This window comes from Argiope bruennichi, chromosome X2 (genome assembly GCF_947563725.1).
Source record: "Argiope bruennichi chromosome X2, qqArgBrue1.1, whole genome shotgun sequence".
Lineage (NCBI taxonomy): Eukaryota > Metazoa > Arthropoda > Arachnida > Araneae > Araneidae > Argiope > Argiope bruennichi.
Window position 1 is genome coordinate 115,333,322 of NC_079163.1, and position 22,993 is coordinate 115,356,314.

The window sequence follows — 22,993 nt, forward strand, 5'->3', positions numbered from 1 at the left end:
CTTCTGCCAGAACGCCTGGATGGAAAAAAATCTTACCTTTCTGCAACAGTTGCTGCCAGAAATGATGACAGATGTTCCCCCTCGTATCCGGCGAGTAATGTGGTTACAGCAGGATGGAGCACCAGCTCATTATGCGCCAGAGGTGCAAAATTATCTAAACGCAACCTTTCCAAATCAATGGATTGGGCGAGGTGGTCCTGTCCCTTGGCCAGCGCGATCTTTCATGCCTGGATTTCTTTTTGTGGGGGCACCTGAAGAGTCTTGTGTCTGAGACTCCTATCGAATCTGCAGAAGAACTCGTCGCCAGACTTTCGGCCGCTGCAGGGGAGGTGCGCGATACTCCTGGCGTGTTTCAAGAGGGTTCGTGAATCCCTTCTTCGCCGTTGTACCGCATGCATCGCCTCTAATGGTCAGTGTTTCGAAGAGCTATTGTAATCATTTATAATTAAACTTTTTTTATAATGTAAATGTTTTTTGATTTCTTTTTTTGTCTCTTAAAACGCAATCTCTTTCAGCGCCCTCTATCATCTTCGGGTTAAAATTACGATTATGATTTCTTTGATGAATGTTGTTTGTTTTTGGTATCTTACTATCACCTATTAAAGTTTGCTTCATCATTTATTATTTTGCTCATTAGATACAAGCGTTTAAAATTTAACCCCCTGAACGCGGTTAAATTTGCGCCACTTAACCGCTCCCGATGGTTTCAATTTTGCGCTCAAAATTTAAGTTAAAGTCTAAGCTTTAGTAAACATTTAACAAAATAATAATTAAAAAAAATACTGGTAATTAGTTGTTCGGTACTCCAAAGACTAGAGCGCCCTCTATCGGCATTTTTTAAACTTTGTCTTTAAAATTTTTTTTTAAGAAAATACTAATTTAAAGAATGATTTTAGCGAAAACCGCAAATGAATCGATCGATTTTTTCGTGTTTTATCATCATTTGAAATTTAGGGCCCTAAACTTTGATGGCGCCTATCTCCTTCGGAAGACGTTTGGGACACTTGGTTTCCTATTTACTATTACTCGTCTTGATGTGTACTATCACCCCTTAAAGTTACTCCCATCATTTATGAAACACCCTGTATGTGTATATATATATATATAGTAGCAAATAAACAATATGTGGCTAGTAAAAATACAAAATATTTTAAATTTATCTATCTGTAACTAATTTATCAGAATCTTAAAATTTGATGTAGACAAAAATTACTATTCGATGATATTCGAAATGGTAATCTTATCAGCAAAGCAATTCTATAGTATATAGCAACTGCAAGTAGTCAGTAAAAGATTTCCATTGCAGATATTAATAAAATTTTACATAATTTAAAATCCTAAAAGCATTTAAAACCAAAACATCACACATGACAGGTGCAATAAAAGATTTTTATTTAACGAATACAGAAAGAAACAAGGGATATTTAAATACTGTAACAAATAATACAGGGCCAATTAGACCATACAAAAACTTACAAGATGAATTTTAATATGAAGAGACTGAGAAAAAGTAAATTGCACTAACTTGAAATTTGCATTAAAAATTATCAATTGTTAGTAGAACCACAGATTTACTATTCAAAAATATTTAAAGTAAATTTATTCTGAAAATAAGAAAATAAAAATATATGCAAGAATAGAAAACGCTGAATCATAAAAACTACAGTAACCGAGAAAAATGGTAATGATGTCAATGACATCAGGCATTAAAACTTTTAGGTTTCAGAAGAAAATTTTAATATATATTAGGGGGGGGGGGGGTATTTTTTATAAAATAACAATGATTTCAGCTTTATAAATGGAATATATCTTTTGAAATTGCACAATCATACTTTTAAAGCAAAATAAAATTGGAGAGCAATAGAGAACTCTGCATTTGAGCATAAATGATTGCTATCGCAGGAGCATGACCAAAAGAAGTCACGAAGCCAAAACTTGTGAATTCTATTGAAATATGCCAGTTCCTTATGAACACAATACTACAGATAAGGCAATTTCTTAAAGGCAATTACAATAATGTCGAAGATATTTGACAGAAAAAGAGCAATTAGTCTTTTCTAAGTTCGTTTTAATTCGTTGCAAGAAAACAGATAATTTATGGAAAATGTATTTTTTAGTAGACAGGTTTCTAACTTTTCAAATAACTTTTTTAAATAGTCAATATATATATGGAAAAAATAAGATTCAAACAAGAAAATAACTATGACGCCAACAATTACATAAAGTTGAAATTCAGGAATGCTAAAAGTATTTCGTTTTCTGGAGTGAACAATGAAAAATTTCCCATGAGAGCAAAATCACAATCAATGAATGAGATAAAAATGTAAGTCTAACAAGCTGATCCTTGACAGTGGATAATTATATACAACTGCAAAGCGCCAATGAGATGAAAATGGACATTGTCACAGGAATGACATAAATCACAACTGATGAGATGAGCAGTCCAACTTCAAAATGATTGTGAGTTCTGAACACTATGTCTAGTGTAAAATGTTCAGCAAGAAGGCTTTTCCATTAACACCGCCAGCAGCATAAAAAGGCAGGTTTTGAATCAGATAATCCTGACACTTTCTGAATTCAATGTAAATATAAATTAATTTTCTACATTCCAATCACTTTGAGACATATGTGTAAGTACGAGATGGAGATCTGACAGAAGTTGCTGGTGTGTCAGAGGAACTGTAGTTCAAAAAATCCCAAATTAGTATAGTATCATCATGAGAACTGCTTACAATTTGGAATTCATCAAACTGAAGTCTAAAGACACGACCCGAATGTTCCTATAAAATAAGAAAACGTTTAAGAATGAATTCAACCAAAAGTAAATAACACAAAATGCATTTAAAACATTATGAATGCAACTTGTACAAAGTTTGAAGAGTTGAATAAAAATACAAAATCAATAATGAGCTTTCAGACTAAATAATAAATACTGTAATAATTACTTACGAATTCATTAGTGCTATCCTTTATGGCAATGAAAGAGATATTTATATATAAATTTAGTTTAAGGTTAAGCGAAAGTTGTCTTTTTGAAATAAGACAATTTTTAAAATAAGTCAATATGATACAACACATAAGATAAAACAAATGAATTTATCAATATAAGCAGGATCATTAGAGCTTTGATGACTTTTAAAAACCTCATTTCCATCTTTTTCTTTTCTTTTAATAAATATACATTCAATTTCTCACTAATTTTTTCTAGCCTAGATTAATTGCAAATAAATTTAATTTTTAAATAAATATTAATAAGAAAACGAATGACATAATATGGGCTTACCACTAAAGTTCGCAAACATAAAGTTCCTGCTGGTGCCCTTGGATCTAAAGCAGCAGCTAAATCCCAAACCTTTATCTTCCTGCAAATGTAAAAATACTGATTTAACTTAATGGAAGACATTAAAAGGTAAATTTCATGAAAAGCAATAGAAATCTGACCCAGGAACGCTACGAATTCATCAAATTACAAAATTCTGCAACAATCTCTTACCCATCATAAGCACCGCTCACAATCCGCTTATTGTCAAAACGTATACATCTGACTAATTCCTCGTGACCTTCAAGGGTCCGCAAACATGCTCCACATTCTATATCCCATAATCTAAAATTTAAAAATAATATTTTTAATTATTAAAATGTTGCTAAAAATACTGTGACTAATCAAAATTTGATATTTTTGTAATGACATTGAATTAGAAATAAAACAATTATAAAGTATATTTAAAAAATAAAATATTTTAACAGCCAATAATATAAAATTGTATCAAGAAGTTTTCCCCAAACACTGAATGAATAAAAATTACTGTATTCAGTTTATATATCAACTTTTCCTACATATGGAAAAGAAACTTTCGTATTTCAACTATTTTTTCATTTCAATTGTTTCTAAAGGATAATATGGAAATGATTTCAAACCCCCCTTTCTTAAGAGGATAATGAGTACAAAGAGGATAATGCTTTAAGCACAAAGAGGATAATGCTTTAAGAGGATAATGAGTTACAAACATATATTCAAAATTGAATTCAATTTGGATAATTGAAAGTATAATTTTATTGAAGGGTTAAAACTTTTATAAAAAATGCTCTAATATCTCTATTTTTTACAAAAATACTTGAAAGTGAGAAGTATTTAATGATCTGATAATTCCTGTATGAATGTCATTCAAAAATTTTATTCAACACAATACATACACTTCAATATGAACAACAGTATAATTTTCATTTTTTGCATTTAATTATATGCAGTTTCATTCAATGGAATTTCATTTCATGCAATGACATTTCATTTTGACAATTTGTTTTAACTTTATTACTTCAGTAACTTCCACCAAATACATTATTATATGAACAGATGAGTTTAATTTGGTTTAGTTATATTGACGTTCGGTTTTAAAGCAACATTAGGCCTATTTTGGAACGGACCACGTGATTTTGAAACGCAGTCAGATAACGAGGACGACACCTGAGCTGGCACCCCCTCTCTAAACTTCGGGTGGACGTTTGACCCCAACGGATAGAGCGTCCACCAGCCCCGCGTGCACGACGGTTCTTCGGTGGAATCGGATCTCGAGCCTGAAACCCTCCGGTTCCAAAGCCGAGACCTTACCACCAGGCCACCACGGTCCATATGAACAGATGAATTAATGACTCAACTTAGTTTTTATGTTATATAATAAGATTTACTATTATATTAAATAAAGGTTAGAATTAGGTAAAAATGTCTGACTGATATAAATGTTTAGACAGACAATTTTCTTTCACAAATTATTTAAAAATTAAAAAGCAGAAAAATTCAAATAAAACGGGTAACAACAGTTTTCCAAAATAATCGAATCATTTTCACAAAAACTTTAAAATTGAAAAAAAAAAGGGGGGGGGGAGACAAAAGGAATTGAGCATACTCAAATAAAATGCTTCAAAACATAATCAGCAATGAATAGTTTTGAACAACTTTTTTAAAAGTTAAATTTTAGTAATTTATTAAAAAGTTCAAACTTTTTCTCTAAGAAATAGTATTTTTATTCTACTTCATATTCAAATTTCAGCATCTTTTTCAAAATCGAAAATCATATATATTATCATTAAGATACTTCTGACGAAGGGATCTACTTTGCTTAGAGGCAGAAAAATATGAAGTAAGGATTCATGAATGAAAGTGAAACTAATTTTTTTTTTCACTGAATTCAGAAAGCCTTCCAAAAACTATTTCTAAACACCTTGGACACATTAGTTTAAAAATTTAGGATAAATAATAAAAATACTAAGGAACAGAAAAACCATAAAAATAGTGAAAAAAGAAAAACACTTCCACAAAATTTTACCCTGGATTTTGAGTATTACCTCAAAATTAAGTTTAGATTTTAAAAACACAGATTTTTATAAAATAACCAAATGCTGAAAACCAGAAATGAAAAATTATATAACACATAACATCAATTAAACATGAATAAGAAAATTTTTATGGACTTAAATAAAGTAAATGTGTCAAGAACATAAAATTTTTTTACCTGATAGTGTTGTCTGAGCTACCACTCACAACCAAGCGATCTCTGTATTGCAAACAAGCTATTCCACGTTTATGTCCATTTAATGTCCGAACAAACTCGCAAGTACATGTACTCCATACTTTAATAGTACGATCTCCTGATGCAGACACAATGTATTTTTCATCAAAATCTACAACATTAACAGCTGCTCGGTGACCCACTAAAACACGTCTAAGATTTATTTCAGATGGAGATACCATATCCCACACTGCAATTGATCTATCCTAAAAGTAATATTATACAGAATTAAAAATAGTATACTAAAAAAATTAAAGAGCGATATAAAAATCACAAATCAAAACTTTATTGCGGTGAAGCATAATATGCTGTTAGTCATTTTTAAAAATAGAGTTACTAGGACAGTGTGTAAAACTTGAAAGAGAACATTTTTTCAAACAATCAGCTGCCATGCATGAATACATCAATAGCACAGTGGAATGCATATTGATTAATTAATGGCTATAGTCATATGTTGAAATTTCATTTACTGAACAACCTTAATTGCACTTGAACAAAGGCTAAACATTAAGGGAATTTTATGCATCGTGAAATACTCATAAAAGTATTTGAAATTTTGCAGATACACCGAAAACACTAGAAATGAATTCTTTTAATAAAACAATATTTAGAATATATATGTTACGACCAAAGCCCGAAATCGGCCAGTTCGAGTTTTGGTCAACGTTGCTGTAAACTTACCGGCCAATGTCAGATCTTTTCTTGATTTCGGGCTTTGGCCGGCCAATTCGCGAAGTAGCTAGGCACGAGCCGCCAAAGTAGAAAAAAAGAAATCAAGAGCAGATTGTTTTACACACTGTTAAAAATGAAGTATTTAAAAATGAGTACTTCTGTGTACTATTTTTTTTATAAGTACAATTGTTTCAGAAACGAGTTCAAATGTATTATTCTATTCTCATATTAAAGCCATAATAGAAATTATTCAGTGAACGTATATACTGTAACAATGTATTAGCGTGAAGATTAGATTTACGCCCTTCAAAAAGACGAATTATATCTTGAGCAAATGCGTTGCGTATAGTGAATGAATACAAAGGCAAATTGAGTATTCAATTTGTCAACTACCTTTAAGGGTGATCCATAGTCTTTTTCTGCTCCAAAGACCTAATGTTAAAGATCCCATTGTCTCCCGAAATATCGCTTCAAAATATATGAAATTGTTTGAAAGGCAAATAGCAAATATAAGGACTAATTAAAACAAATATGGTCCATCTACCATCATGACTTTGGGCTTTGGCCAAGGCTTCTCAGCCACTTCGCGAAATGGCCAGCCAAAGTAGAATATACAGTATTAATTATAAGTACTTCGGACTTCGGCCAAACCTCTTGGCCAAAACGCGAATTGGCCGAACTTCGAGCTTTGGCCGTAACATATATAATTTACATTTTAAAGCATATAAATGAACTAAAATGTCAAAAGAGAAAAAGGGTACTAAATATTCAAAATCGTTTTCAAATTTTGACTCCCAAATTGGAACCCATGCAGAGAGCCCCTCATCATTAAGACAAGCAAATGATTGATTATAAATGTATAAGTTTCATTTTTAAATACTTTCATATAACCTCGTATGTTTCATGTTTGTAAAGCCGGAATTTTGCATGGAGCTTAAATTTACTTCTTCATGTACTGTAGTTTGAAATTGGGTAGTTTCTGTTTCCTTGGAACAATGGAATATTTTAATAAAATCACAGCTCTTAAATATCAGTTAACATTTAACTAAAAATTGATTTCACCGAGGTGGTCTTATCTACAATCACAATACAATATAATTTTTTTAAAAAATCCGATAATATTTATAATTATGAATGATGAAATAAGTTAGCCTAAAAACTTGAAATTATAAAAATTTCTTAACCACATTTTTATTACTGTAGTAAAAAGTAGGAAATAAAATTTTTTATTGAAAATCTCACAATATTACAGATAAATTAACATACAATGAAAACACAAGCAAGAAATTCTGGATATTCATTAAAAGTTAATATATACAATAAATGTGATTAAATTCCAGTTTACTTAAAATGTTTCTAACAGAATCATAGGATTTAATGGTTTTATTTTAACATCCATAATTTTGATAAAAAATTAAGAAAATCATGAGAAAATAAGAATTAAAATTTTGATCCCTGGAAAATGAAAATTATTAATGCTAATGTAGAATAGTAACCATTTAGATTATGTGCGAATCAGAATATTTATTCTTGGAAGTTTAGAATATCATTAGGAAGTACATTTCATCATCTTTCATCTTATGACTGTTTACATATTATGTAGATATGACGACCGACAATTTGGTATAGTAATTTTCGAATAATGCTGCAGTGTCGGCTCGATTTCCAGATAGGAATTTTATGTCTTTTTTCAGCCACAATGAATATAAAAAAAATAACTAGAAACTAGGGCATTTGGTTGGCATATGTTACGAATAAATATGGGGTATTCACGAAGATGAACAGCCCAGTTTCCTTTCTTATTTGGATGAAATTTTTAAATCACTCACTACACTGACTCATAATTTCGTACCTCTGATAATTTTAATAAATGACAAATAACCGATGAAGCATATTTAAAATTTATTTTTTCGTTATAACTAACAATAGCATCCAAGAAATACTTATGACTCCTTTTTACACATGAAAGAAACACATACTCATTCACTCACTATTACATTTAAAGGAATAAAACACTCAAATTAATCAGCATTAAACTGCATTTGTAGTCAAAATAAGTAAGGTTCACCTACTTTTGAACAGGTTACCATTAAACCATTATTGAACCTTAAATGGAGCACAGCTTCACAATGATGAATTAATGTATTTAAAATCAGTCCTGTTGATACATCCCAGACACTATAAAATAAGCAAGAAGTAAACATCATCAATAAGAAAATAACAAAGACCAATTTTTAAAGGAATGGGAAGAAATGCATCAAACAAAAATGAAATATATACCGGACAGTTGAGTCGCTAGAACCGCTAATAATGACTTTATCATCATATTGAAGGCACAATACCGAGCCAGTGTGACCAGTCAACACCTAGAAGAAAGGAAATCAGATACAGTTGCATAAAATTTTATAGTTTAAACATTATTTCACTCTTTCAGATTAGCATCCGATTATTAAATCATCATTCTTGATTTACTTATTTTTCATTACCCTGCTTGAAGATATCATTTCATGAACTTTAATATGTTATTTTGTTTTTGTTATTCTAACATATTGTTATCAATCTCTTGCAAAAAATTCAGATAATCATTATTTTGAAAGAAAAATTTAGAAAAATATTTTTTTAGGCTGTCCATTTGCTGTTCACATAATGCTGCATTGCTTTCAATTAACATGGATTTAAACAAGATGCAGCTTTTAAAATAACAAAATTCTGAACATGCATTAAAGTATTTTATTGTAGTATTCTTCAAAAATATAAAACACTGCTAAAAAGTGTCTTTGTTCAGTTTCAATAGCTCCACTAGCATTTTAAATAGTTTGTATTCACAATTCCAATATCGGTATTTTCTCTCTGTCTTAGAAATTGGACTGATCTATGTGTAAGAAAAAATGAAGTGAAAAGCAAAGGGATGAGAATCTGTGAATGATGTAGTTTAGATTTTAAATCTATGGCGAAGATCTTTTATTCTAGCAATTTCGAAAGAGATTGGCATTATTTAGATGGGAAAAAAAAAATAATTTTCTGTAATTTCCCAATTTATAATGATTTTTAAATACTCTGAATTTTTCTGGTGTCGAGGCAACTCTAATATCTAAACACAGAATACAAGAAATTAATATTAAAAAAAAAAAAGTTTGAAGTATGCATCTCAAATCTTAAAATATCTTCTGTTGCACCGGTCACTTTAAAACTTAGGGGTTGTGTGATCTGGATCAATCAAAATCACTAAATTAATTTTAAAAATGCATTGGAAGTCTGCAGACTTCATTTTAGTTCTTAAAACTTCAAGAAAAATCGATCATAAAACAGAAAACTATCCATGATCAAAAGTGATCTTTGCCTTCTACCAGCAAAAGAAGTCTCTTCATTCCTTCGTTAAGTTTAAAATATATCACAGAACGAACAAAAATCTACATTTTTTCCAAGAGTTATTACGAAGCACATAAATCAATTGCAAACCTGAGGTTCATAGGTTTACCAATGAAAAAACGAATTAAATGAACTTATAATCATAGATAATATTTAAAATGAAAATATCTTGGAAATTGTTCTCAATTTACATAAAATAAATACTGAAATCGGTAGCTATTTGTATTAGAGATGTTTTGAAAACAGGTATTCATATTTGAAATTATTATATATGCATACTCCCCTCCTCCCTAGTTTCATTTGCTGTTCTAACATTTGTGGTAATAATACAGAATCTTACTTTCTAATAATTAGAAAACTTTTTTTGTCAAAACTAGAAAATCCTATTTTAGCATGACGATTTATTAATGTATTTACCTGCACACATTGCAAAGAATTGCGATCCCAAACTTTAATGGTGTTATCACGAAGACCACTGACAATTTTCTGATCGTCAAATTGCAAACAATATACACCTTTGCTATTCTCACTGCGGCAATTAATTCTTTGTAGGTTATGCCGTCCACATCTCCAATTAGTTTCTATGCTCTGAAACAGACAATATAGATTAGATTAAAATTTTATTGGTATTTCAAGGCAAACAAAAAATTTTATGCAACATATATTAATATTTTAATATTATAACAGTAGTATGCTTCATTTTATAAAAATTATAATTTACAGTTAGAAATGCTATATTAAATACATTAATACAAAAATAATTTTTCTGATATAAAAAATATAAAATTTTCAAGATGCATGGAAATAAAACGATGAGGATTAGAATAAAAACTTGAAAGTATATAAAAAGCTTTAAGACTCATCTGCCAAATAAAAAAACTAATTATACTATATCATAATTATATATTCGAATAACTACGTATGTCGAATTCTATTCATTTTACACCATATTAGATGGTACAAATCAATTGTAAAAGTACTTAAGTCTTACTTATAAATTAATATTATTGACGCTTGCATTTAATTTCATTTTATTTAGCTTAAAGGGTACTGTTTTCATACATTATACATCACTAATAACAATTTTTATATGAAAGAGAGATTCGAAACATGGAGGAATATAATTAAATAAAAAAGTTATAAATAAAATCAAGAAAAATGAGGAAACTTACTTCAATATCTTGGATAATTTTAGGAAACAATCGCCGATAAAACGTATGATCAGGATGTTGTTCTCCAGGAGCTGGTTTGAACAGGTATTTTATCCTATTTTTGACAAATGCATTAACTTTATTAAAAGAAAGGTAAACAAACGAAATATAAAGCAACATTCACTGAAAGTTATACAACAAAATTAAGCTTACATACATGCATTAAATAAAATTATTCAATTGTCTTCATTATTTGACAATTCTGATTAAATAAATCAGCATTAAGTTCATTATAACCATTATTGTATTCATCATAAAAGAAGGTTGAGCAGCAATTTTATTTGTGTTTGGTCAAATGTCTGAGGAAATTTTTCCAAGTGCCAGCTAAAATAATATTTCAAAAAAATTTATTTTGTGATTATGAAAATTAAGTAAAAGTTATAATGAAATACAGGGTCAGCATAAATTAATGACTACATTTTAAAAAATCATATTTGCACAACTATTACACATAGCAAAACTAGTAACTAGTGACACTTAAAAATAAAGAAAAACAACATTTTTTTATTAGCATTACTGAATAACTGGCAATTATTTGGACAAATTGAGAGTACGAGCATTTTGATAATTACATAAGGTTAGTATGAATTTTATCTTTCAACAAAGTTGGGGCTTCAACCCATCAGGGTCGGCATGTTTGCAGCTTTCAGAAAATTCAGATTGGACAAGCAGATAAAACTGATTTGTCATTCGTCACATGATCATTAAAATTCCAGGATCTTACCTAATGCATTTTCTTTTTATGATGCTACATCAAAAATCTTGCATTAGGTACTTGCACTTGAAAGCAGTCAAGGAACTAAGAGAATGCATCAATACCACTGACAGTGTAAAACTTCCAAGATGCAAGGAACGAATTTGTCAACAGATTAGATGTTTGTCATGTTACTAAAAGTTTACACATCTAACATTTGTAACTGATGAAAGAAGTTTCAGTTTATTTTCATGCTCTACTGAATATATTTTGCATAATAATTTTGAAAATATAAATGCTTAATATCCAAGCATTCATTAATGCTAACCTTTTATATTATGAAAATTTTTTATCGACAAATTTTTTGCGGATACTTCTTGAATATCTGTAAACATAATTAACTATGATGAGATTGCAGTTTCACTTGTGCAGGAGTTTATTTTAACTAATCTCTCTAAAGTCTGCAGCTGATGATTTTATAGGACATTATCAGCAAACCATATGGTGGTAAAGAAAGATTCTCCCATATAAATATCAAACTTAAATTAATGTTTTTTCCATTGTCACCCTTAGTGGGATTCCTCTGTTTAATTTCAAGGTAATTACAAAAATGAATCCCAAGTTTTAATAAGGCACATAAAATCTTACAATGGCCTAGCTCAAAGCCAACTTAATACTTTCTGTGTGCACAACTTTTGTCTAGTGAGAAATTGATTTTGTTCTCCCAGAAACAGGCTCGCTTGCACTCATCAGGAATTTATCATCACTGTTCAAAGGCATGCAGTAAAACTGAAAATAAATTTGGCAAGGATTTATTTTCTGTCCCAAGCACAAGACATTGGGGGACCACTTTTGGCATGCATAAGGGTCTATCCTACAACATGGCAATGCTAGAATATCAAACTGCAGATTTAGAACAGAATACTCCATATCTAAATATTCAAAAATATCTGTACTAATTTTCTCAAAATTGACATTTATGAAACAAGCTATATAAATAACATTTCTGTTAATTTGACACAAGACTATTAGTAAAATGCATTTTATTATGAATTTAACTGAAATTGTTGTGTCTGCAATGGAAATATGTAGTAAAAATACAGAACAGAAAAAAAAAATCCTAGTAGATTTCTTGCTTGGGATGTTATGGATACAGTTCTCTCAAATTAATACAAAGGAACATTATTCTAATCTTTATAGACAAAGAAAACTATAGTGATAATGCCAATTTTAACCTCACATTTAAAAATGAATGTAAACCTAGCACAATAGTAAAGGAATACAGCAAATATAACAATAATTTTATTAAAAACAACTTTGGAAGTCAAAAAGCTGAAGATTAGAAATAAAGTTCGTTAATTCTTAAACTGAATTCATTTCTTGTATGTGAGAGGGGGAGGGAGGGAGAGAGAGGGGCATTTCTTTCTAAATATTAATTGTAATATTTTCTTTAATTAACAAACAAATAATTTATCAAGGCAATCCCTCTACCATTTTAATATAGAATAATTAATTCTATATTAAAATGGGGGAGGGATTCATTTTTAGAAGCAAAACGATTGCAAATGATGAAATGCTAACCATCCTCTTCTGTCAGCCAAACCTTTCCACAGAGAATCAGTGAGGACACGTCTCTCAATTAGTTTTTTCCACAACATCCCTTCTGAAATCACTCGGTACCATTCTTTACAAACAAGCTCTGATCCACTTAGGGACTTGGCATCAAGATAAGACAAAATGCTTTCAGCAACATGATCTAGGCCTTTTTCTATAAAAATAAATAAATAAATAAACCATAGAAGAGTAATGAAGATAAAGACATAGAAAAACTACTATATATTTTCCAACAATGAAAAGAATTTATAGATTAAATTTGCATTGATTTACTAATAAATAATACAATCTTTAAATGGTTTGTAAAATATACAAAGCCTGCACACTCTTCAACATAAAAAATTATTTGATTTAAAAACATTCATTTCAAAACAGAATTTTAAACAGAGAAGCAGAATTTTAACTTTTCTTATAATACAACATTTCATAATAAAATCCGAAATATATACAACAATATATGAATTTTATTATATGCAATGGCATAAAAAAAATCCTAATAATGTATTTATCCTAGATATAGTGTTTTAGCAAGTTACATCTTAATTTTTTTTAAATAAATGAATTAACAACAACATTTTTTTTTCAAGCTTGATCACTGTATTTATTCTATGCTCCAAGAAAATACAAAATTGTTGAATGTGTAATATAATATATGGTATAACTCTCATAAAACATTAATTTACAATCCCCAAAAACTTTTAAAATTGATTTTTCAGTCCATGAAAGGAAAAATCTCAGTTATGAAGGCTTATAATAAATACTTTTCAATTTGAACTTTTCACAAAGAAAATATTTTCACATTTTGATTTGGAGGAAGCAGATGAATAAAAATTCCCAAATTAAACTGCAATTTAGCTTTTTTAAAATTAAATTAATGCTTTAAAACTTAATAGTTAAACCAATATAATAATTTCAATCACTTAATAAATATGACCTGAATACTTAATAAATAAATTAAAACATAAAAAAGCAAAGAGTGACTTCTTAAAAAAAAATCAAGCTTATGCCTTCTTATTATGTAGGCTAAGCAATTAAAATCACTATTTAGCTGCTTAATATTCCCAGGTATTAATGCTACCTCTAGTTTATTTCCCATTTTCTTTATTTCTAAGAGAAAAAACATAAATATACAGAAAACATACCTCAAAATTACAGCTGAAATCTAGGCATTAAGATTTTTATTTGTTATATCAGAATTTTACCAAAGACCAAGATTTATATTAATATGTATTCATCGTTTCACATATCAATTTACATTGCTGTTTGTGATGCGGTGAATCACACAAATATTCTCATCACTTCACTGCAACCAATGAAACTGAGAATATGCCAAAAGTATCAAAACTATAAGATATTTAATGAAAATTGCTACATTCCTAAAATACAGATTTGTTTTTAACTTTTTTTAAACGATAGTTGGAATGCATTTTTCCCTTTTGAAAATGTGAGGTTTAATTAAATTTTTATCTCCTGAAATATTACAAGTTATCAAATTAAAGCAAATTAATCAAGCAATGACCACAGCTCTATTATAAAATATTTTAAATACACAGTTAAAAATTAAATAATTTGCTTTATTTGAAATTCAAAATAAATTCATGTTATTTTCTTTAATTTGTATACCATTCAGATTGTAAATTTTCAAAATATCATAATGTAATACAAAACATAATATTTAGAATGTAATGTAATAGTAGCCTTTAGAAATGTTATTGCCTGTATTAAAATTCTAGCACTAAAAGCTCTAACTCTAAGGTAATCACAAAGCAGTTATAAAACTACTCTAATTTCTGCACAAGAAAATGTTCAACATTTTAAAAATCAATATATGTAGAATGACATATTCACATTGTGATTCAATGCTTTATGTTTGTTTCCCTTCATAGTAGAATAATCAACATTCAATTTTTCGTTATCTTGTTCCATCGATCTATTAGCATTATTTTCATTATCAAAATATTAATAATATTGCAGTATTAAGCTAAGCAATTAAAATATTTTAGGGCTCATCCCTTTACAATCTTTACCATATCCTATAATTCACAATAATTGACAGGGCAGTGAATAATTAAAAATTTAATTAGAAAGGGGTATCATATATTGGTTCAAACTTTGATTAATAATAAAAAAAAGGTAAAAATATTTTTAAAATAAATAATATATAAAAAGATTGCCTCAATAAAAAATACAAAATGGAACAATAAGATTCAACATGTAATAAAATTAGAGTAAGGGCTGTAATACAAATTTGCAACTTCCAAATTTATGAAATAAACTTATAAAATGAAAAAAAAATGAAGCTTACTAGGAAGAAGAGATATAAAATCTCTTTGTAGCATGGGCCTTAGAAAAGAACTAACATGACTGTGCTGACAATGCGTCATTTTGGATAACAATTGTTCTACAAACTCTATTTGATCTTGTTCGGACCATTTTTCGAAGTACTTTGTACATATATTACATTCATTAATAAAATCTGGGTTTTTCTCACGTGCTTTGTGGCAATTTTCATACAAATATGTCATTGGTGATTGATATTCTGATGGTTCCTACAAATAAATAGAAAATATAAAATGAATGGAAAACTTTTTAATACATAGGATAAAATTTCAAAATTGTAGAAAATCATGAATAAAACTATCTTAATAAACACTGGTAAACAAAACATACATAATGATGAAATAAATTTTAATAAATTGCAAATGCATCTAACAATTAATTTATAAATTCTTTTAAGTAATTTCCAGATAATATTGCATCTCAAGGGTCGAAACAATTCTCTCTCTCCACACTCTTTGAATTATTTTTTTGAGTACCATCTATTGTCTCTCTCATCACTGACCACCTCCAGCACAAATTTTTACTAATGTTAAGGGTTTAGGTGTATTTAAGCTAAAGGATTTTAATTTTTGACCTTTGATGGATATATTTTTGATTTTGCATTTTATTCTTTTTTTATAATATCAAATGTTTCAAACAAATGGAAATAACATTGTGATAATTTATATTATCTTATGATGAAAGGAAATGATTATTCATTGCATTAAACTATTCAAGTGGTATATACTTTCAATGTGATTTTTGAGTTTGCTTCAGGGACTTGGAAGTTCATAAGAATGAAGTTCAAAAGTAAAGATTATTAGTTAATACCTTGTGTCTGTAGTTGCATCCTGTTCACATACATAAAACAAGAATGCTCTTTTCACAAGTTTTATGTTCATGAAAAACTACAAGATTTTTAATGTTTTAAAAAAACTTGAAATAATCCGATTCAGATTTTTTCTTTCCATTTTAAACACTTACGTACAGCTTTTCTTCTATTATCAATAATGCTTTTATGTACTTTCAATTGGCCCACTTAGAACTACTTAATTTAATCTAGAATTTCCCAACTTATGGCATGTATACTATAGTGGATTGAAGAAAATTAAAAATTATCTTATCAAATAGCAATTAGTGGCAAAAGTTATCTAATTGACTAATATAAAACTTTTGAATGTTTTCAGAATTTTTGCACTTCACTCCCATTCCCTGCAATAATGTGAAGGTATTACTTCTTTTATATATATATTTATATTTTGATATAGCAGCAGTTTACTTTATTTAGGATTACAAAAAAATAAATAAACTTTACAACATATTATTCTTTTTTAAATTGCTATACAAGTTAACAACAACAATAAAAAAATTACTGCTTAATCTAATTACTATCACAAAAAAAAATTATAGTTTATATTTAGAAGGAAATTGATTATGGTCAATATATATATATGATGAACAACAAAACAAAATGTCTATGATGGGATAGAGGGAATAGAGATGGAATAAATGTTTAAATGCAAACAAATTTTGTTAAAAACTATCAAATTCCCAAAAATATGAAATCAATGTTTCAAGATGAAATAATCTCACAAGAAGTTATTTATGTTAAAAGTTGAAAATGCAGGGGATTTTCGTTAATCTTGTGAAGAAAATAAGTCATCTGCCTCATTTCATTATCCCGAGATCATTTTTAAAAGTTAATAAAGAGCATATTTTAAATAGAAGATAACTAATTGTTATTTAGTTTCAGATCTTGTAATCAAAAATATTAAGTTTCATGAAATTCACAGTAGATTTAACTATTCCCTAATAAATTGAAAATGTAAAGCTATTTTAAAACATAGAAAATTGGTGACATTAAATATCTGCGACAAATGAACAGTACTCTTGAAAATTATAGACACCTTATTTACTAGTATAGTTACCAAAAGGAATTTTGAAAAATTCATACTAACACGAGATTTTAAAAACATTCTTTAATTTTTCTGTAATAAAATTTTTAACAGAAAGATATGATAATTCAATACTTTTTAATAGTTCTCTAGATTAACTAGAAATGAAATTCATCTGTGTACAGTATGTAAAATCAGCATGCTCATTCTTTAAGCCAATAGACAAACGATTCGTTTTTAAAATTTCACTTTAATATCTAGCATTTCTAATATAAAAAAGTTTTTTAAAAGAGACTTTACTGCCAAATAAGAAAAAAATTCATGAATTACAAAATATATGATTAAATTCTGAGCACTTTCAGTTAATAAGATAAGTTGTCACAATAACTCACATAACTTAATTCCATAAAACAAATGTTTATCATTATTATGAATGTTGAAAACTATAAGCTAAAGATATGAAATTTTAATCTAACAACTAGAACAGGCATTTGATGATAAAATATAATAATATGAGAACAGATATAGCTAACCTACACGAGTGTTTTGCATCAGTATTTTGGCATACCCTTCAACATTGGTTTCCCAATTATTAGTAGCACTTCTTATAGATATATTTAATATAGCACCAACAAATTATTGAAGAATAAATATTTCCAAAGAATTTTAATTAAATACTTTTAAACATTATTAAAATTATTTAACAGACACTTTTTATTGACTAAATATATAAGGTAGATATTTTTTTAAAAAAAAATAATCATAGAACACAATTTTGTTGATCAAACAAATTACTTGTTGGACACTTGCAATTTTTTTCTTCCCATCTAACAGCAAGAACTTTTGCTTTCAAAAGTCATCATTACTCAATTTAATATCATAATAAACTCCTATATACATTTTTGTAATGATGAGCGATTCTAGTGTTTTTATATTGCTATTTTAATGTTCCAGTGCTGGAAAAAAATTCCATTTTGTATTTTATAACAATGCTAAAAATTCTTTCGCTATCAGCAGTGCTATAAGCGTAATATCTGGAAGAAGGTTTCTTTTTAGCGTTTTTTTGCAATTTTCAGTCTATATATATAAACATAAGTTTTGAATCAGTTGTGGTTGAAGACAGAGAAGAAGACTTTGAATTTTTAACTTTGTTTTATTTCCATCCCAGGAGGTATGATTTATGAACAAGCAAAAGCGATGAGCACAACACAAAATGACATAACACGAAATGAGGAAAAGCTAATGAAAATTTTATCCCTGTGAATATATAGTTCGAGATTTTAATAAGGATTTCCTACATGGGTCGACCACAGACAAAGGAATCATAGGATCTTTTAGAAGAATTTGTTAAAGTCAGCAATATTCATCACTCGGAGTGCGGGAACTAGTCGGCTTTTAGCTGATTCCTCAATTTTAGAACTTGTGTTGAATTAAATAGAAAAAGTGGAATGGGATCAAGCAATAAGAGAATATTTTAGAATTAAGTTAATATATGATGAACCGAGCTAAGAATTAGGAAATTAAGTTTAAATTAGATTTTAAAATATTACATATATATATATATTCGTTTTTTGTAGCGTTCGGAAGTTTATTATGTAGCCATAACTCTGTTACAAACATATAATGAAAAACTGCAGAATATACAGTCAAAGTGTTAATTTCACCCAATTTCTGTAAATAGGTTAATTATGTAGCTGTTGGGGTGGGGGTATGAAATGGTATCCGATATTCTGATTTTGCAGTGACAATATTATGCAGTGAGAAACAAAGTAAACCAACCAGCAATTTCTGCTAAAGTTAGTGAAATAACCATATTATAAACACAAAAAGTTCAGTTGAGCAGCCATTACAGCTTGGTTCCGTTTTAATTTTCAAAACCTGTTATAAGAATGAAAAATTCGTGTTAATAACATTACGTTAACCAGATAACCTAAGCTGAAGAAACGGGAGATCGCATATCCTTAAAGTGGGACCATTGTCGCGTACGATTTTAATTTCCCATCTACTTTAAGCCAGCTGTTTTAGTTAGGTTCAAGAAGGAAAATTTTAAGGCCAAATAAGAAAAATCATTTTTTAATTAAGTTATAGATATAATAGAAACAAACTAACAGACATTTTCTTATTGGAAGGAGTTCATTTTAGCAGATTTGCATACATTCAATTTATCCATCATTCTCTCATTTGCTAACTTTTTAACAAATGCATGTTTTAAAGAATGTCAATTTCAGTGATGTATGACTAATGAAAGGTTAAATTTCTGCTGAAACAGAACAATATAATTTCAAATATTATTGTTGAAGTTGGGTCATTCAAATGAAGATGAACAAGTTTTTGATAAATTTAATAAATTATAGCTAGAATAGTATTCAATATTAAAGATTTTGCATATTACTCAGATTTTCTGCTCGTAGCTTGGCTTCACATCCAAGTATCTAATGAAAATGGCATTATCTTATGGAACTACCCACACTCTTTCAAAATATGTGCTTATCTCACGTGTTGGAATGTCAGAAATGTTTAATATTAGGTTTTTTCCCTGATTAATAACATATTCATTTGTTTCAACAACTTGTAAATAATAAGAGATAGGACAAGTTTATTATAATAATTTATGATCCACACAGATCTCTCTATCAACCCTTTTCATTTGGTAGATTAAATCAATTTCACTCTATATATCTCTACTGGTAATAAAGATAAACATGTGTGCATCTAAATCAGCATTCTACAAGCCAGATAGTTTGATCTACAGTTACTAAATTTGGAACATAAATATCTTGGAAGATAGGAATGTGTGCCTAGAGTGATTTTTTGAAATTTTAACTAAAAATAAAATTGAATTTTTGCATTATTTTACAAAAATTTTCCACAATATTAAAAAACAAAAATGAATTTTATACCATTTTAAGTTTAAAAAAAAAATAGCTTTTAGAAAATTTTTTAATGCCACAAATACAGTAGTTGCATAAACTTTCTTGAATTTGGCAATTTATTAAAAAATATTTTGTTTAATTTCAAACAATAGATCACATTATAGCCCCTGAAATTTAAACTCCTTTTATTGTTTTATCAAATATTTAATTGAATAATTTTCTTTCATCAGTGAAAGCTAAAGAAGAATGACTATTTAATATCTGTATAATTTACAAAACAAATACAGTGAAATTCAATACCATGAAATTTAGAAGATAGATGAACAGTATATTTACATGTTAAATGGTCCTACTATTCAAGGGAATGGTCTCCATTGGAAATTTTCATGTACACAATGTACAGAACAATTGCAAGATAATTAAAATAACAGTTTTATTATTTAACACAATTATGGACATGAGGTTATATCTAAACGATTTAAACAAGATTAAATAAAGCCAATATCTTCAGCAAACAAACTAATCGTCAAAAGCAATTAGTATACATATATTCAGATTTAAAAGGTTGTAAACATTTCATTTCAAATATAAAAATACATTACAACATAGGTGCCAAATAAGCATATTTTTCTACCAATTTCAATAGTATAAAGCAAGATTAGTGCAAATTATGCTGAATCATTATTTTGTGACATTTAAGGCAATGAATTCTTAAACCATTTTTGTAAAAAAAAAAAAAAAAAATTCATAACAAAACTTTTGGCAGCTTTTGGTGCATATACGTGTAAAATCGGAGAATCAGGTACTAGGTTTCTTGCCAAGGAGGAAAAAAATCAGGCCAAACCTATCAAAATTCACAAAACTAATAAATTAAAAATAAAAAAAGATTAACTCATTTAGCAACTTATCTTAAAAAAGTTACAACTTGGTGCCATTCATTGCAATGTACTCGATTCTCCCATATAGTTCATATATACATATGTACAATAATAAACAACAAATGAGCTATTAATTAAAAAAATAAAGAAGAAATTGTTTTTAATAGAGTCATTTTAAATTAAAACAATTCATTTTTTTATTATATTTCTAATACAAGGTGTTAAAAAGAAAAAAGAAAAAAAATCAAATTTTTACAACTCTAAAATATTGCAAAAGGAAATTCATTAATCGAAATTGCAGGAGTGATAAAAATTACACATTTTAAAATCTGCAAAATATAATTACAGGACGAAATCTCTCACTGAAAATTTGTCAGAACAACTATTTCTGATCGAAAATATCTGTCATCTACTTGCAATTCTTATTGGTATCATTTAATTGATTACCTTTATTAAATATATGACATATGGTAGCCTATATAAATATATTTCTGAAGGGAACAAACCGATTTTATTTAAAGGTAAAAGATTCATCCAAAATTAGAACTTCAAATGGTTACTAGAAAACTCAATAAGACATATTTGCCTCACTTGTTTCAAAGAACTACTACTGAAGCACTAACCAAATTCTTGTCTGAAAAATTATAAGAATGCATAACAATATATATAGTGTCTCTAAATGATATAATAGCAAGTTTTTACAGCATTTACAAAGACATACGACGATATAATTCAACACAGGTTTATGTTTACAATAAGAAAGGCATACAACTTTAGTTGTCATTGTTCATATTGTCAAAACACGTTTTACCAATTCATACATTTTGTATTCTTACAAGTATCAATCAATAATTACAATCTAATTTTATATCAAATAGATTCAATGGAATGAAAAAAAAAACATATGTTTGATTAGACAAGACAAAACAAAACGAACCTGAGGCAGGCTAGAATTGTCTTCCGACATCGTCGTTTCCATTTAAAGTGCAAATTGAACTCAAAATTTCAAAACAGTGGAGGACAAAACTTTCTTAAATTATAACTAAACGGGGAAATACTACAAATAATAATTAAAAAAAATAGGAAAAATATTGTGAAAGAAACAACGTTTTCCCTCACCACCAACTCTAACACACTACCACTAAAGTTAACTTCTATTTAGTACAACTCATTGTGAAAAATGTTTTGTTTTTTTGACCAAGGAAATATATAAAATACGAGAAACGTTGTCGGTTATGACGCTGCGGATATATCAAAACAATTTCAAAGGTGGCAACAAAAATCAGGTGTTAAAGTTAATTTGGATACTTAATTCCATACCTCATCATTATGATATCATTCTATATACTATTAAGAATAAGTATAAAAACAGAAATTGAAGGGATTTGCTTTTTTCATCAGTCAGATTGTTTTGCTTTTCTGCTGACTACAACAGCGCATAAGATCATGAGAAGAATAAAGAATAAATAGCTCAATGAAAAAAACTTAATGATATCAGAAAAATCCTTGTTATGTAAAATTAAACCAAAAGTAAGACAATTCACCTAGTTTTAGCAAATTGACTTGAATTCCCGAATAGAATTTTGTTTGATGTTGTTTAAATAAATGTATACATGAGATTGAAATAACTTTTTTTAAAATGGGTGTGAGAGAAAACTTAAGGACATTACAGCATAATATTTATAGAATATGACATTTGTTTTTAATTAAGGATAATCTTATCACACTATGATAATCGATAATCTTGATTTGGTCTCTTCAGATATCAGATATCAAATCTATTAGCGTACAAATAAATTCGAAAGTGTGAAAATGCGCGTACAGTAAAAGTGAAGATGCCAAGCACGAAAATGATTTTATTTTAAATGCTTATAACAGGTAATTCATTAAACCAAATCATT

The 22,993-nt window shown here is 28.3% G+C and overlaps 1 protein-coding gene across 2 annotated transcripts; it reads right to left on the reverse strand.

Annotated features, from left to right (window-relative positions):
- Positions 1-1,476: 1,476 nt before the first annotated feature.
- LOC129960339 (F-box/WD repeat-containing protein 1A-like) lies at positions 1,477-22,280 on the reverse strand. 2 transcript variants are annotated; one of them, XM_056073714.1, is made up of 11 exons: positions 22,030-22,280; positions 15,619-15,676; positions 13,095-13,281; positions 10,781-10,874; positions 10,026-10,196; positions 8,520-8,605; positions 8,312-8,417; positions 5,511-5,773; positions 3,494-3,604; positions 3,284-3,362; positions 1,477-2,780 (listed from the first exon to the last, which is right to left on the reverse strand). In XM_056073714.1, the coding sequence occupies exons 1-11, from the start codon at positions 22,069-22,071 to the stop codon at positions 2,613-2,615; spliced, it is 1,365 nt and encodes a 454-aa protein (XP_055929689.1). In that variant the 5' UTR covers positions 22,072-22,280; the 3' UTR covers positions 1,477-2,612. The 2 variants fall into 2 exon arrangements, with proteins under 2 accessions (XP_055929689.1, XP_055929688.1); XM_056073713.1 differs by having other exon boundaries at positions 1,480-2,780; positions 15,433-15,676.
- Positions 22,281-22,993: the final 713 nt, after the last annotated feature.